We start from the raw sequence: 17050 nt of genomic DNA on the forward strand, positions 1-17050 counted from the left end.
CTGCGCCCTTGATTTAAATTAATCATTTAACACCTTGTACTTAACTTTAATTGTTAAAGATCCCACAGGATAGGTACCAGTTGCCACGTTGTCCTGTTTCTGACATTCACTATAACTGAATATTCGTTGTACCTTTATTTGCTAATTTCACCATGTTTCGTCTCCAAGCTTTCCGTGCAGATCCAGCAGGTGCAATAGGGACTTTAAGTCATGCCAAGAAGACTGAATTACAAACTCTTGCACATGAGTATCAGCTAACAGTTCCCTACCAAGCCAACAAGAGTGAAATATACAATCTGTTGCTGGATCATTTCTTAGAGCAAGGTAAGATAGACTCTGAAACTCATGAAACTTACTATATTGCAGATAAAACTGATTTGGCGACGATGAAACTCAAACTAGAGCTGGCCAAGATTGAACGTGAGCAGCAAAGGGAAGCCCGCGAACAGCAAAGGGAAGCCCACGAACAGCAAAGGGAAGCCCTCGAACAACAAAGAGAAGCGGCTGCCATACGAAAGGACGAACACGAACGTGAAATCGCCCACAAGGAACGTGAACTCGCCCTCCAGGAACGTGAGGTTGCAATGCTCCAGGAGCGGGAACGCGTACAGCTTGAAACACTCCAGGAGCGGGAACGCGTACAGCTTGAAACCAAACAACGCGAGTTGGAGATGCAACGCGAACATGACAAGCAACAAGCGACTCTGGCTCTAGAGTGTCGTCAACGCGAAATCGCCTTGGAAACTTCACACTTCACTCAACGCCAGCAAGCTACTGCCAATCTTCCCATCAGTTTTAATATATCACATGCAAGTAAGTTAATGCCATCCTTTGTAGAAGCAGAAGTTGATGTGTTTTTCACCACCTTTGAAACCCTTGCTAATCAACTCAGTTGGCCTGTCGACCAATGGGCCACACTTCTCAGAGTCCATCTTACAGGTAGAGCTGCAGTCACACTCAGTACTTTGGCGTCTGAGAATGACTACCACACTCTGAAACAAGCAGTGTTGGACGCCTACCTCCTTTCCACAGAAAGTTATAGAAGGAAATTCCGTGACCACCTGAAGGCAAGTACCACTACCTTCCTCGAGTTTGCTAACACAAAACGGAGGTATTTCATGAAATGGCTGGAAGCAGCACATGTCTCTACTTTTACAGAACTCGTCAACCTGATGCTAGTTGAAGAATTCTTGAGGCGTGTGCCGCCTCCTGTCCGTCTCTACTTAGCAGATAAAGAAGAAACCGACTACCTGAAGTGTGCTAAGTCGGCTGACACTTACAGCCTCATCCACCGGCTGACACCCGAACCATCCTCCAGTAAGAAGTCGTGGTACAGTTACGAGAAAGTGAACACCGATCAAGCTGGCTCGCAATTATACTGCAAGTATTGTAGACTCTATGGACATACCATAGACAAGTGTGGTAAGTCTCAATACAAGGGAACCACTGACCCACAAAAACCCAAACCAACTCCTCCTAAGTCCGGTAAGCCTGTGATGAATGTTGGTGTTAATGTTAATGATCTTTCTCTTTTCAGTAACCACCTGTATACTGGAACTGTCTCTGCCAACGGTTCAAATCCGGAGGGACGTTTCAAATTGAAGATCTTGAGGGACACAGCGGCTCTTCAATCGATCATCTTGAAGTCGGCTGTGCCCAACATCGCCTACACCGGAGAAACTGTCTTCATCACTGACCTCACTGCTACCACTCCATACCCTCTCGCCAGAGTCCACCTGGATTGTCCCTACGTGAACGGAGAAGTCCAAGTCGCCGTCAGGGAAAAGCCTTTTCCCATGCCTGGAGTGCAACTTCTCCTAGGCAACGACTTGGCAGAAGACCTGCAACCGACCAACCTGATCGTCATGGACAAACCCCAGGTGTGTAACTCTGTGCCAATAAACCCTATTCTAGCGTATGTTCCAGCAGAGGTTCAAGAGAGTGATGAAGTTTCTCCTCCGGTTCTCGTGACCACCCGTGCACAAGCCGCACGTCCACAGCCAGCTGACTCTACTGCTACCGCTGTCCCTCAAGACCCTCAGAAACTACCCCCGCATCTGACCCAGTTGGAGTTCCGTAAGTTGCAGAGGGAAGATCTTACTTTAACACCATTGTTTTTCCAGGCTGAGACTCAACCCGACAGTATTCCTGGGTTCTTCCTAGAGAACGACTTGCTCTACCGCAGATATAGACCCAGTAAACTGAAGGAGGAGGACGATTGGGCCAACATCGAACAACTTGTGATTCCTACCAGCCTGCGGCCCACTATTCTACACCTGGCCCACGGAGCACTCTCCCACTACGGCTTCAACAAGACTTACCATGGAATTCGTCAAGACTACTACTGGCCAGGTATGGTAAATAGCGTCAAACAGTACGTAAAACAGTGTCATACATGTCAGATGGCAGGCAAACCGAACATCTCCATTCCCAGAGCGCCACTGATTCCCATACAGGTGCCTGCGGAACCTTTCCACAGACTCATAATAGACTGTGTTGGTCCTTTACCTCGGACCAGTTCAGGTAACGCCTACATCCTAACCATCCTGTGTCCTACCACCAGATTTCCCATAGCAGTTCCAGTGAAGAACATCACGGCTGCTACGGTTGTAAAACATCTATTGAAGATCTTCACTCAATACGGATTTCCCAGGGAGATTCAGAGCGACTGTGGTACCAACTTCACCAGTGATCTCTTCAAAAGGACACTGGAGGAGTTCAACATCAAACAGGTATTGTCCAGCCCCTATCATCCTGCTTCACAGGGTTCTCTTGAACGTAGTCATCAGACTATCAAAGCACTCTTGAAAAAGTTTTGTAGTGAAACCTCTAAGGATTGGGATAAGCAAATCGACCTTATAATGTGTATTTACAGAAGTCTTCCCAATGAGTCCCTAGGAGTATCTCCTTATGAGATGCTCTACGGCCGTAAGTGCCGTACTCCCCTTAAGGCTTTCAAAGACTCTCTCCGAGATGCCACCTTCAGTGAGCATCAGAATGTGCCCCAGTTTCTTCAAAACCTTCAACACATTCTAGAGAGAGTCCACCGTTTTGCCCATGATAATCTATTGAAAGCCCAAGAGAGGATGAAGACTCATTACGACCAGACCAGCAAAGTACGAAAATTTAAGCCAGGAGACTTCATTCTAGTATACTTCCCTATCCCAGGTTCACCTTTACAAAACAGGTTTTCAGGACCCTACCGCGTCAAAGAGTGCAGAAATAACAACAACTACGTCATAGACTCCAGATAGGCGGCGGAAGACCCAGCAGTGCCACGTCAACCTCCTGAAGCAATATAATGGTACTCCTCCCACTGTCCTAATAAATTATTCTACCTTCACAGAACCCTACATCCACAGTGAGACCTTCCCAGCTTCTCCTCCCGAAAGCACTGACAAGGAGTCAGCGCTTTCTAATTCCGAAATCCTTAATGATCTTCCCAAATACTTTCAGGATAATAATCGTGCTCCTTTGCCCTATTCTAATTCCACTCTCACCTCGTCAGTTCATCAGATAAGCCCTTCATCCTCCATGTCGACGCCAGTGGTACCGACGTTGGTGGTGTCGTGATGCAGCAACGAGGCGAGGAGAATACACCTGTCAGCGACTACTGCTACAAGGAACTACGGAACAATTGGCAAGGAGCTACTCTTCATCATCCTGAAGCTCCAGCACTTCACTCCACACCTGAAAAGTGCTCGGTCCACCATCAACACGGACCACACCACCCTACACCTCCTGCAGCACGCCCACTTCTCATCTCAACGTCTTCTAATATGGGCTTGCTAACTGCAGAAAATCCACCTGGAGACACGCTATACCAAGATTCCGACAACATCTTAGCCCATGATCTCTCCAGAGTTTATGAAGTAGAAGCGACTCCATCTATTACTCCACCACATAACGACGTACTTCTTCCAGAACCGCAGGCTTCGGGGGAGAGTTGTGACGATAATCTCCTTCAAGAGACTGAGCCTGCTCTTCCCTCCAAAAGACGTCGATATAAACATCTATATAAAACAAGTATAGAAGAAAAATCCAACAACGACAACACCAGCAAGGTTTGCCAGAGCGCAAAACGTATGCAGCCAGGAACACCTGCTCCACCTCAAACCGCCAAACTACCTGTCTTGTTGCCGGCTCATCGCTGATTGGCTACGGGTCTAGCTGCAACTGCACTCCACCCACCATACTACTTGATGTCTGGGGCCGCCACGACCTCAGTCTTCAGAATATTCCGTGCTTTCGACAGGTTAACACGTCTCGTTGGTAGACTAAAGCCCCAGGCTTACGTGTACTAAGAGAAGTGATAGCTTGAAGCCAATATTCCGGCACCTATTTCCATTGTTTGCCATACTCTTGTTATTTGTTCATTTGTCTTAACGTAACTTTTCATTTTACCATTTAATTATTCTTATTATTTTGATTGCTTTTATTATACGAATTTGTGTGTCCATTTTATTTATGTTTTGCTTTCTTTAACATAATTAAAATTTCATTTTTAAAATTTACTTGTTTTTTGTGTGTCTTCTCCTTACCTTACCACAGACGAAGTTCCAGATTTTCTATTTTTTTTTCTATATGTGACGAGGCCATACCCCTAGCTTTTGAACAGCCGAACACCAACGCGTTACTGTCACAGCGTACAATCGGCGCGGCAGTAAAGTGAGATGTTTGCTTGTTTCCTTGGGATTGTAGGGAGTTTCTACCTCTTTGTTCATTTTTTTGTTTTAGTTTCTTACCATGTGGGATTTGTTTTGTTATGCCTACCTTTCTGGGTGCCTATCCCCGGTCAATGGCAGATAAGGAAAAAACCCCAACCACAATTTGGATTTCCAGGGCCATTGCTCCCTGAAACCTCTCTGAAGGGGCTAGGTTCTGGTGCTGGTCCCTGGTAGGTCTGAACTCCATAGCTAATGTCCCGGTCTAATATAACATACATTAGCCCGATAAGCTCCAGGGAACTGTAGAAGCTTCCCACAGAAAACAGAGACACCGCCTCCTTCAGGATAGGCGCAAAGAGCTACAACAATGCAGCCACCGCACTAGCTGCCGAAGTCAGCCCCCCAGACCAAGGCCCAGCACTCAACGCTTCCACATCCTCCTCAAGCCAGGCAGAAGACAGCTTCCAGGCAGAAGACAGGAAGGGAAAAGAAACGTAAGAACGCAGCCGAATGTCCACGGGCGTGCAAATCCTCAGCAACCAACGATGCAGAAAGAAGAGGAACCTACACGTGAAGCTGGAAAAGGCCAACATCCCAAGAAAGCACGGGGGCAAACAAGCACTCATTAAGGTGCTCAAACTCGCCCCCCAGGTAAACCTGCAGATCTATAGAAGTTTCACGCCAATCAAGCGTGCGGGCCCGACAGAACCCATGCCAGGCGCCCAACAAAAAGAATGTTCAGTCTGCCAGCCAGGAAGAATCCGGAACCTCGAAATGCACCCAAAAGCGGGAAAAAGAACCAAACTCAAAAGAGGACAGGTACATCACAGAGGCATAAACCGGGTCTCACAAGAGATATGTAGCAAGAGTCTCCCGAGTTTCCTTCGCGGAGATATGAGAAGTAGAAAACCTAAAGAAAGATAGAGCCGAGGTACCCAAAGGGGCCCGGAACCAATCCCCGGGAGAAGTCGAACACCAATCATACTCATACAGGGAAGGGGGGTAAGAAAACCCCTCCCCCAGCAACAATAAGCCCTGTGAGGAAGGCAAAAGCACTCAAGCGGGGTCAAAGGGGGCCCAAGGCCCCCAGGTCAACTTCTCCCCAGCCCCGAGATCCCCCAAGTCGGGACCCGGAGCAGAGCTGTCTTTCAAACCCTCTATCCCTAAAGAAAAGGCAGAGTCCAGGGGAAAGGCAGACAAGAAGAGGGCAGGAGGAACCGGCTCAAATACCTCCATCTCCAACCTGAATGGGACAGCTCCCGAAGCCGGCTGAGTCTCATTACCAACTAAATGCCGAGCCAAATCTGAAACCCTCAGACGTTTCGGAGCTGGACATGGGGAAGGGAGGGGTAGGTGCAGGATGAACAACAGGGGAAGGACCAGGGAGCGCGGAAGGAGCCAAAGTCGAAGCAACTAATGCCCCCAGGTCTGAGTCCCGAAAACCAAAGTGGGGCAGCCTCGGGGCATCCGGGTGGGAAACCAACCTAGCGTGTTGTAGTAACCTAAACCTAACATGCAACGCGGATGCTGCCTGTACCCTAAGAGCAACATCATCAGAGTAAAACTGGAGTACAAGCAGAGAACACATCTCGCAAGACTCCGGGTCAAAGGTGTCATTGACCCAACAGGCGGCATGACGGAGGCAAAACAGGCGACGGTCACCCTGAGACAAGGGCACACAACAACCTTCAAACCCGCACAAGGCAGGCTGGAACTCGGGAGATGCATCCATGGGTCCACCGAGCCCCGACAGGGTTTTCCAGGGCCCGTAGGGTAACAACTGCGGGAAGCCTGGGCAAGGTGTTGCTAACCGGTTGAACACCCAAACTAACAACAGGTAGATGACAACACTGAAACCCTAGTGACGTGTACAAGCACGGGGGCCTAGCAGAGTGCCACCAAAACAGTATCAGCAGAACTATAGTCCCACAAGGCAGACCCCCTCCAGGCAAACAAAAAACAAAAAAGAAAAACCCAGCCAAAGTACACCCCGTCCCCAGAGGCAACAGGAACTCTTCGCCGCATAGATAGCAGGTTGTGCAACACCTTGATGTCCTAATCAGCACACCACCACTCCCAACCCAAGGCCAAACAAGGGGCCCCAAGCCCCAGCTGGCCCCAAGAGCGAGGCAAATGCCAAGCAGCAAGAACCCCCCTACGGAAGTGGTTCCCGAACTCCCCAGGGAAGATAACTCTGACACGCAGGGGCAGTACTCACAGGGGTGCTTAGGGAAGGAAGCCCTCTAAGCGCATGCAGCCCCGGCACTGATGAAGTACTCCTGGCCACCACACACCACGACAAGACAGCAGAGAACGCCACACAGGCAAACACCGCTGAGGAATTTGAGACCAAAGAAGCGTCTGTCCCGGTTGGAGTGCTAGGCAGCCGGCACATTGAGGTCCGAGGGCCCCCTCCCCCTCTTGGGGAGAGGAGGGCTGTGCGGACGAGCGGGGCAGCAGTAAAGTGTAATGTTTGCTTGTTTCCTTTGGATTGTATGGAGTTTCTACCTCTCTGAACAGTTTTTTGTTTTAGTTTCTTACCATGTGGGGTTTGTTTTGTTATGTCTACCTTTCTAGGTGCCTAACCCCAGTTAATGGCAGATAAGGAAAAACTCCAACCACAGGGGGCATTTTCCAGGGCCATTGCTCCCTGAAACTTCTCTGAAGGGGCCAGGTTCTGGAGCTGGTCCCTGGTAGGTCTGAACTCCATAGCTAATGTCCCAGTCTAATATAAAGTATATTAGCCCGATAAGCTCCAGGGAGCAGTAGGGACTCCCCCCCCCCAAAAAAAAAAAATTTGTAAAGGATTTTTTTTTTTTAGGTTTTCAGTTTTTTTCCTCCTTTGTTTATTATTTGAATTTGTTGTAATTTGAATTTGTTACATCCTGGAGAGAATGTAAAAGTTACATCCTGGAAAGTATGTAAAGGTTACATCCTGTAACCTTTACATACCTGTCCCTACTTATGGGAAGACAGAAATAAATTGCTCAACAAATAAATCAGTTACAACTCTCAGAACTTGAGACTGAATTTTTTTGGCAGAGTTTGTCACAGATTTCAAACCCTATTTTTCTTATTTTTTTAGGTTGTTTTGATGATTAGGGCTTTTTTACTTATATAAAGAATACCCTAAATATATCTCCTAAATTATTATAATTATTCCTATATTTTGTTTTTGGGGGTTGTTTTTTCTTGACTTCATTTCAACACATATTGACCTACAACTTTCATATATTCGAGTACGAATGCTAAACAATGTTTATTAAAACATACAAGTAAATTTATGAATTAGAACTGCCATATTCATTGTCGATAACTTGAACTTCAATTACAGTATATCTATAACTAGAATTTCAACTTACTTGAACAAATCCACAAGGGCCGTGACGAGGATTCGAACCTGCGTCCGGGAGCATCCCATGTCGTAGCTCAGTCGATTAAGGCAGTGTCTGGGATGCTCCTGGACGCAGGTTCGAATCCTCGTCACGGCCCTTGTGGATTTGTTCATTTGATGCATCACGTTAGTGTGATCTCTGTGTGTTCAACTTACTTCAGTATCCAAAAATCTAGTTTCTGACCGATTCTCACCATTTTTACATATACTGTAGTGTGCACAGCTGTCTGTTCTACAATCCCTATAGCATTAATTTTTCATAAACTCTAAACGTTTGGAGTCATACATTTTTGTTGTCTAAATTTGTGCATATTTAAAATGCCATATTGACAAACTTTGTTTACAGTAAACTATACTGAAAACCTATATTCTAAATATATGAAAATGAAGATCATATGCTATTCTGAGAGCATAATAACACCAAATGAACAATTGGTGATATTTTATATTTTTGTAGATGATTTAAAAATCTGAAGTTTTCAATATTCAATTTTATAATTATTTTATATTTTCTTGTTTTTCAAGTTACACTGGTATTATTTAGACAAAGTTGGAGCTTTTGCCAAGTAGACTATGCACAAAACATTTGAAAGAGTTTCAGAAAATTTAAAAAACTAAGCTCAATGTCACACTTCATATGAAGTTTTGCACAGTTTAGGGGTTAAGCAAGAACCATTATAAACTTAGCATATGAACAGTTTTCACATACAAAATAAACAAACTGCTTATTATTTTATGTAATGCAGTTCCCAATAGGAAATACTGTACGTAAAAGGTTAGATTTAATGAAGGTGTCTATAATCAGAAATGGTGTATGAATGAATATTCTATTAACCAGAATTAGTGAAAATACATGAAACAGTATATGCAAAACATTACTTACTTGGTCTCCTCCTGTTTTCTTCTCTCTTCCTCCTCTTTCTTCTGCTCTTCCTCCTCGATTTTTCTTCTTTCTTCCTCTTCCCTCTCCCTCTCCTCCTCTTCTCTCCTAATAAATCATGAGTGTTTTTACAACATGTGATTACTTGATGCAGAAGCTATGAGTTATAATACGAACTAAGACTCAATTTTTTTTTATTTTGTGATAGATATGGCATTTATGAGAGTTTGATATGAAGACTCGTTAAGTTCTGTGGAAATATTGTCAATTTGATTACTTCCCAAATAAGAATTTTCATACTCATAAATTATCCAATTTGATAAAGCCCTAACAGTTAAAATGTTATCTCCAAATAAAGTCTACTCTCTACTTGGTGTTTATATTAAAGAAAATGTCATTATTCTGTAAAAGTAAATTATAATAAATTATATACCCCACACAACCTATAAATTATGTGAGAAATCTTTAAAGAATTCTGACAAAGAAAGGGATCTAGGGGTGGTTCTAGATAGAAAACTGTCACCTGAGGACCACATTTATTTATTTATTTATATATATACAAGAAGGTACATTGAGATTGTGAGGATACATAGCATAGTAATTACATTCTTGTAAAGCCACTAGTACGCGCAGCGTTTCGGGCAGGTCCTTAATCTAAGAAACTTATAAGTAGGCAAATACTTGCAAAATTTATAAAAATTATAACAGTTACATAGCATGAAAAAAATAAAAGATGAGAGAAAAATTGTAGGTATAATAAAGCACATAGGTAGCTGAGAATGATTGCAATGACAGCTTGAATGGTACTTTAACAAAACTTAGCAGGCACAATACAGCATATGGCTAGCACATAAAAGAAGACAGCAATGAACACAATGATAAAGTTGTTTGGATTAAGTACATAAAGATTGGGAGATTGGGTAACACTAGATACAGAGCAAATTTAAAGCTCAGTGTAGGAAACTACGAAGATGAAATTACAGTAGGTACTTTTTGTTTTTGTTTTTAAATGAGGCAAAAGTTTGACAGCTTTTCAATTCACTAGGGAGTGAGTTCCATAGACTGGGTCCCTTTATTTGCATAGAGTGTTTACACAGATTAAATTTGACCCTGGGGATATCAAAGAGATATTTATTTCTGGTGTGGTGATAATGGGTCCTATTACATCTGTCCAGGGAGAGTTTCAGAGCAAGGTTTGTATTTAAGAACAGGGTTTTGTAAATGTAGTTGACACAAGAGAATGTGTGGAGGGAGTTAATATTTAGCAAGTTAAGGGATTTAAACAAGGGAGCCGAGTGTTGTCTGAAAGCAGAGTTTGTTATTATTCTTATTACATTAAGAACATTGTGCGAGGAGCTTATGCTACACTTTCTAACCTCAGAATTGCTTTTAAATACATGGATGGAGAAATACTAAAGAAATTGTTCATGACTTTTATTAGACCAAAGCTGGAATATGCAGCGGTTGTATGGTGCCCATATCTTAAGAAGCACATTAACAAACTGGAAAAGGTGCAACGACATGCCACTAAGTGACTCCCAGAACTGAAGGACAAGAGCTACGAGGAGAGGTTAGAGGCATTAAATATGCAAAAACTAGAAGATAAAAGAAAAAGAGGCGATATGATCACTACATTCAAAATAGTAACAGGAATCGATAAAATTGATAGGGAAGAATTCCTGAGACCCGGAACTTCAAAAACAAGAGGTCATAGATTTAAACTAACGAAACAAAGCTGCCGGAGAAATCTATGAAAATTCACTTTTGTAAACAGAGTGGTAGACGGTTGGAACAAGTTAAGTGAGAAGGTGGTGGAGGCTAAAACCGTCAGTAATTTCAAAGCATTATATGACAAAGAGTGCTGGGGAGACGAGACACCACGAGCGTACTCTCATCCTGTAACTACACTTAGGTAATTACAATAAACTCAGCACAGCACGGTGGTTAAAAAAAAAAAACAGCATTGAATGTAATGAAACGCTATTTTCTGGGTGAGCCCCGGAGGCTCCCTGGAGCTTATCGGGCTAATGTACTTTATATTAGACCGAGACATGAGCTATGGAGTTCAGACCTACCAGGGACCAGCGCCAGAACCTGGCCCCTTCAGAGAGGTTTCAGGGAGCAATGGCCCTGGAAAACCCCTTGTGGTTGGGGTTTTCCTTATCTGCCATCGACCGGGGTTAGGCACCCAGAAAGGTAGGCATAACAAAACAAACCCCACATGGTAAAAACTAAAACAAAAACCGAACATAGAGGTAGAAACTCCCTACAATCACAAGGAAACAAGCAAACAAGCAAACATCACACTTTACTGCCGCGCCAATCGTCCGCGCAGCCCTCCCCGCCCCGGGAGGGGGAGGGGGAAGCCCCGGACCTACCGCGCCGGCTGCCAAGCTCCAGTTCGGAAGCTAAGCTTCAACCAACGCGAAAAAACTGCCGACCGGTGGGAGGGAGGGTTGCCAGGGAGCCTCCGGGGCTCACCCAGAAAATGGCGTTTCATTACATTCAACGCTGGTTTTCTGTGGGGAGCCCCTACGGCTCCCTGGAGCTTCATACCCAAAGAGAAGGAAAAGAAAGGGCTAACCCGGGAGGCGGCCGCCACAAACTCTGCAACGCAAAGCCAAGACAACCAGTCGCAAACCTGCGACCCAAGGCAACAAGAACGCCCAAGAGCAGACGCGCATAAGGATGGGCGGCCAAGAACCTGTGCGACCCACAAATCCCTGCGCCCGAAATGAGCCCGAGACGTCACCAACACAGCAGCAAAAGCTGCAAACGTCTGAACAGCACGGGCGCAAAGACAGACCACAGGCTGGAAGAATGAAAACACTGCGGACGACATGGGAGACCCGAGCCCTGAAAACGGGAAACGAAGAAACCGGATCAACCACAGCGCATCCCCAGACACAGTACGCCGGCAACAGCAAAAAGCACAACTGGACAACACAGGACACACACCCCGGCCAAACCAATCAAGTACCAATACCCCAAGAACCCCTCCGGAAAGCAGCCGTCTCGACCGGCGCCAGTACAGAGAAAGGCTGCACACCTATAAAGCTACCACCAGTACCAAAGAACAGGAAACTGAACCGAAGGGGCTCCCACAAACTGAGGGGAAGAAAGAAGGCACCCTGAACAAGGACCAGGATGGCTCAGGCGACGCATGAGCAGGTCGGAGGGGAAACAAAACACGAGAAAACGTATGAAACGTCATACTGTCGCCAAGACGAAGCTCGCAGGTGGGACACAGTCAACAAAGCCACCTGAACACCATAGAGATGGTGATACCCGCGTCAAAATACCAGATGCGAAGAGCCAAGGAGAAGGCCGAACCAGTCACGGACAGGACCGATTCGGCCTGCTGAAAGAGGCGGAGCCTCAGGAAAAATGCCCCGGGTATGGACCCCTATCAAGCAGCGTCTAAAAAGAAGGCCGGGCCGGCCACCATGGAACCATAAGGACTGTTCTCGTGGGAATGGGCTGCAACCGAGCCAGAATCCGAAGCAACAACTGGACCGGGAGAAGAGGAACAGGTACTCCCCACCTCGACCAGTCCTGCCGAAAGCATCCACCGTGAAGTCCTCGCAGCTGGGAAAGGGCGCCACAAAATGGGCGACGCCTAGACCACGCTGACCCGAAGACGTCCATGGCCAGGAGTCCATATGCCCGACAGAGCCAACAAAACGAATTGGCGACGACTGGCCAACCCACGAAGAGGAACGAACCGAGACAGATGTCCGCCAGGACGCAGAACACACCCCGGACACGAACCTCACGGTTAGCCAAACCCCTGTGGTTCTGGCAAGAACCACCAGAGAACAGTCCGAACAGAGCTGAATGGTAGAGTACCTAGTGCCCCAAACCCTCCGAAGCGCAAACCAGACAGCCATGAACACCTGAACCGTGCAGTGAGCCCGACGGACAGACAGACTCCATCAACCACGGCCGACCTGGTGAGCACTGGTCACAAAGCCCCAGCCGAGAGACGACCCGTCCGTGAACACATCGAGCGAAGGCTCGGGGAGGTGCCAAGGCACGGAACCCCGAAAACCCCAAGAGGAAGCTGGTGACGCAGTACCAACACAAGATCCTGGAGGACCCCAATGAATGCAAGAGGCGGAAGGGGAGTCTCCGCAGGAACCAACAGACGCCGTAGCCAAACCCGACTCCGCAGGCAGACAAGCACGCCGAAGTGCAGACCCCCACACAACCGCTCAAGCAACCGCTGAGCAACCCGGGACCTCCTCCTGAACAGCCGAAGGCGGGACCACAGCCGCAGTAACACTTCTGGAGGGAAGACAATGAAGGGCCCAAGAGCCTTAAACAAGGCCCAGGTCCGAACCCGGGACGGAAACAGATGGAAAAACCTCCAGATCATCAGGAAACCAAAACCAGCGATCTGGAAAGAACCATCCCCTGGCGAGCAGACAAGCGGACTGACTGGGACCCCATACCAGCCAGTCGTCGAGGTAGGCCAGACACCGAATCTCAGACTCGGACAGGGCACTAAGATCCGGTAAAGATGCAAAAAGTATACGAAGTGCCCATTACAAAATAGGGAAGGCAACAAAAGCAGCAAGCCTGAAGGCCCACCACCAACCGTGCTAGTCCCAGAAAAACTGGAGAGGAACGTGCCAAGAAGTGACCTGGAGGACCAGGGCCACCATCCAGGCACCCTGCCCCAACAGAATCCGAACAGGAGACAACAGTCCTCCGAGGAAGGCATAGGATCTAGGGCGCAGACCGAAGAAGTCCAGAAGAACTGCAGACGGGAAAAGCTCATGACTGCAAAGAGCAGACGCGAACCCCAGAAGGATGGGGCGGATCGACCACGCCCCACGCACTCACGAAGAGGAAATGACAAAAGCGCAGGGGAAGAAGCCCACCCCGCCAGCTCTGAACCCCCGAAGGGGGAGAAGCCGTCCTCCGACGCCAGCAGAGGCCGGAAGACAACACAAAGCGCCCACCAACAGCGGGACCATGCGAGAGGCAACAGAGCAAGCTGCTCCCCCAGCGCCCAATCAACAGAGAAGGGAACAGAACCCCTTCCGAAAGAAAAAGTACACTACCCAAGTCAAGAGGAGAGACTACGGAAATTAAACCACACTTCGCTGGAAGACGAAGAGTGAGGGGAGACCTGATCTTCTTGAGGTTATCTTGAGATGATTTCGGGGCTTTAGTGTCCCCGCGGCCCGGTCCTCGACCAGGCCTCCACCCCCAGGAAGCAGCCCGTGACAGCTGACTAACACCCAGGTACCTATTTTACTGCTAGGTAACAGGGGCATAGGGTGAAAGAAACTCTGCCCATTGTTTCTCGCCGGCGCCTGGGATCGAACCCAGGACCACAGGATCACAAATCCAGCGTGCTGTCCGCTCGGCCGACCGGCTCCTGATCACCACATTCAAGATACCCAAGGGAATCGACAGGGTTGAGAAGGACAGGCTAAGTAACACAAGGGGCACACGCACTAGGGGACACAGGAGGAAACAGTACCCAAAAGAGCCACAAAGATATATTTTTTTTTTTTTATTTTTGTGTCAGAATGGGAACGGGAAAGCACTAGGAAGTAATGGGAACGGGAAAGCACTAGGAAGTAATGGGACTCCACACACAAGTAACAAGGCTGATCCCCATACAATGTCACATGTAGACATGATAGAGCCCAATAGGCACAGGAACCTATACACCTGTTGATAGACAGTTGAGAGGCGGGACCAAAGAGCCAGAGCTCAACCCCCGCAAGCACAACTAGGCGAGGACATATATTGTAAAAGTACAAGTCGCTGACTAGTGGGCAGAGAGCACCACGCCGGCCAGGCAAAGAAGGCACAAAACTGCATCAAAAGGCCCACCTTGACAGCAAAACCGCAAAGTCCCAGCACAACCACAACACGTGCCAAGACCCAAAAAGATCAGTCTGCAAGCCAGGAAGACCCCGGAACCCCAGAAGGCAGAACCGGGTCACACGAGGAAACAAAGTCCCCTGAACCCACAAAAGGGGGCCCAAGAGGAAGAAACCTCCAGAACGAAACCAAGGAACCCAAAGGAACCCAGAATCGAACTAGGGGGAGCCCAAACCACCACATTTGCCGGCGGAGTACACCACTGAAAGGCAAAGCACAGCCCCCAGCAGAACCCCCTGGGAAAACGGTCCCAACAGACCAAAAACCGAGGGACAAGGTGTGGGAGCAAGCATACCAGCCAGGGGCACTGAGCCTAAACCCAAAGGCTCAGACCCAAAACAGAAAAATTGGAAAACCCGTTGTAAAATCAACACCCAAACGTTCCCAAAGGAACAGGCAACGGCAAGAAAACACCAGAAAAACAAAGAAACAACAACAGGAGAACAAAAACCCTGAAAAATTTTTGAAAACTCACCCGAGACGCTCGCTCGCACACCCAAACGCATGTAAACAAACCGCAACGCCACCCTGGTGGCCACGCCGTGAAACCGGCAGACGAAAATGGCCGCCAGCAGGGGCTGTGACTGACGCTAAATACACAAAAACACGCCAGCAAATGTGGGAAGCTAGCAGACTGGATGGGCGAAAAACGTCGCCCAACAGCAGAAAAACCCCGGCAGGGGCAAAACCGCCCCAGAACTGCTAGCAGGCATCCCCCACAGCCCCAGGAACCAACAACAGAGGCCCCGGGGCAGAGCCGTCCTCCAAGCCCTCCGCCCTTAAAGAAAAGCAAGAGTCCATGGGAAAGGCAACAAGAAAGGGCTGCTGGTAAGACCCAGAAGCCTTGGCAGGAGGCACAGGCTCAAACCTCCGTCCCCAACCCGAACGAGGCAGCCCCCGAAAACCGCCCGAGTCTCTGCCGCAACTAAAAACCCCGCCCTGACCCCGAAACCCGCAGACGGTCCGGAGCCAGAAACATGGAGGGAAAGGGGCGAACAGCACCTAACCAACCGGGGCGGCCACGGGGCATTCGAGTGGGAAACCAACCTAGCATGTTGCAGCAACCAAACCAAGCTTGCAACACGGATGCCGCCTGTACTCTGAACAGTAATAACATCAGGAGAGTACTGGAGAACAAGCAGAGAATCTCTCGCAAGACTCCGGGTCAAGGTGTCAGTGACCCAACAGGCAGCATGACGGAGGTAAAAATGGCGACTGTCACCCGGAGACAAGGGAACAGCAACCAACAATCCCGTACAAGACGGGGTGGAACCCGGAAGACACATTCAATGGTTCCCCGAGCCCAGACAGGGGTTTCCAGGGCCCGTAGGGAAACAACTACGGGAAGCCCGGGCAAGGTGTTGCTAACCGGTTAAGAAACCCTAACATAACAAGAGGGTAGATTATAGTACTGAAAACCCCTGAGACGTGCACAATCACGGGGGCCTAGCAGAGGGCCGCCAAACACTGCCAGTGGAACTATAACCACCTTAGGCAGACCCCCACCAGGCATGAAAAATGAAAAACAAAAGAAAAACCCCGCAAAAGTACACCGTCTCCAGAGGCAACAGAAACCGGCCGCCGCTTAGGTGGCAGGCTGCGCAACACCTTGATGCCCTAACCAGCACAATACCAATCCCTACCCAGGGCCAAACAAGGGCCCCAAGCCCCAAGGGCGAGGCAAATGCCGAGCAGCAAGAACCTCTACGGGAATGGTTCCCGAACGCCCCAGGGAAGATAACCCTGTTACGCAAGGGCAGTACTCACAGGGCGCTTAGGGAAGTCAGCCACTAAGCACATGCAGCCCTGGCACTGATGAAGTACTCCTGGCCACCGCACAACACAACACACGGCAGTGAACGCCACACAAGGCAAACACCGCCTAGGAAATTGAGGCCAGAGAAGCGTCAATCCCGGTTGACATTAGCGAACGAACTGGAGCTTGGCAGCCAGCGCAGTAGGTCCGGGGCTTCCCCCTCCCCCTCCCGGGGCGGGGAGGGCTGCGCGGACAATCGGCGCGGCAGTAAAGTGTGATGTTTGCTTGTTTCCTTGTGATTGTAGGGAGTTTCTACCTCTATGTTCGGTTTTTGTTTTAGTTTTTACCATGTGGGGTTTGTTTTGTTATGCCTACCTTTCTGGGTGCCTAACCCTAGTCGATGGCAGATAAGGAAAATCCCAACCACAAGGGGTTTTCCAGGGCCATTG

At 48.2% G+C, this 17050-nt stretch overlaps 1 protein-coding gene across 1 annotated transcript in view; it reads right to left on the reverse strand.

Moving 5' to 3' along the window:
• Positions 1–17050, reverse strand: part of LOC123764807 (Golgi resident protein GCP60) — a 171223-nt gene that overhangs the window by 119398 nt on the left and 34775 nt on the right. The window contains exon 4 of the mRNA XM_045752979.2: positions 8945–9049. Coding sequence (XP_045608935.1) covers positions 8945–9049 — 105 coding nt within the window. The remainder of the gene's footprint in view (positions 1–8944; positions 9050–17050) is intronic.

The sequence above is a fragment of the Procambarus clarkii genome, chromosome 48, assembly GCF_040958095.1.
Source record: "Procambarus clarkii isolate CNS0578487 chromosome 48, FALCON_Pclarkii_2.0, whole genome shotgun sequence".
NCBI lineage: Eukaryota > Metazoa > Arthropoda > Malacostraca > Decapoda > Cambaridae > Procambarus > Procambarus clarkii.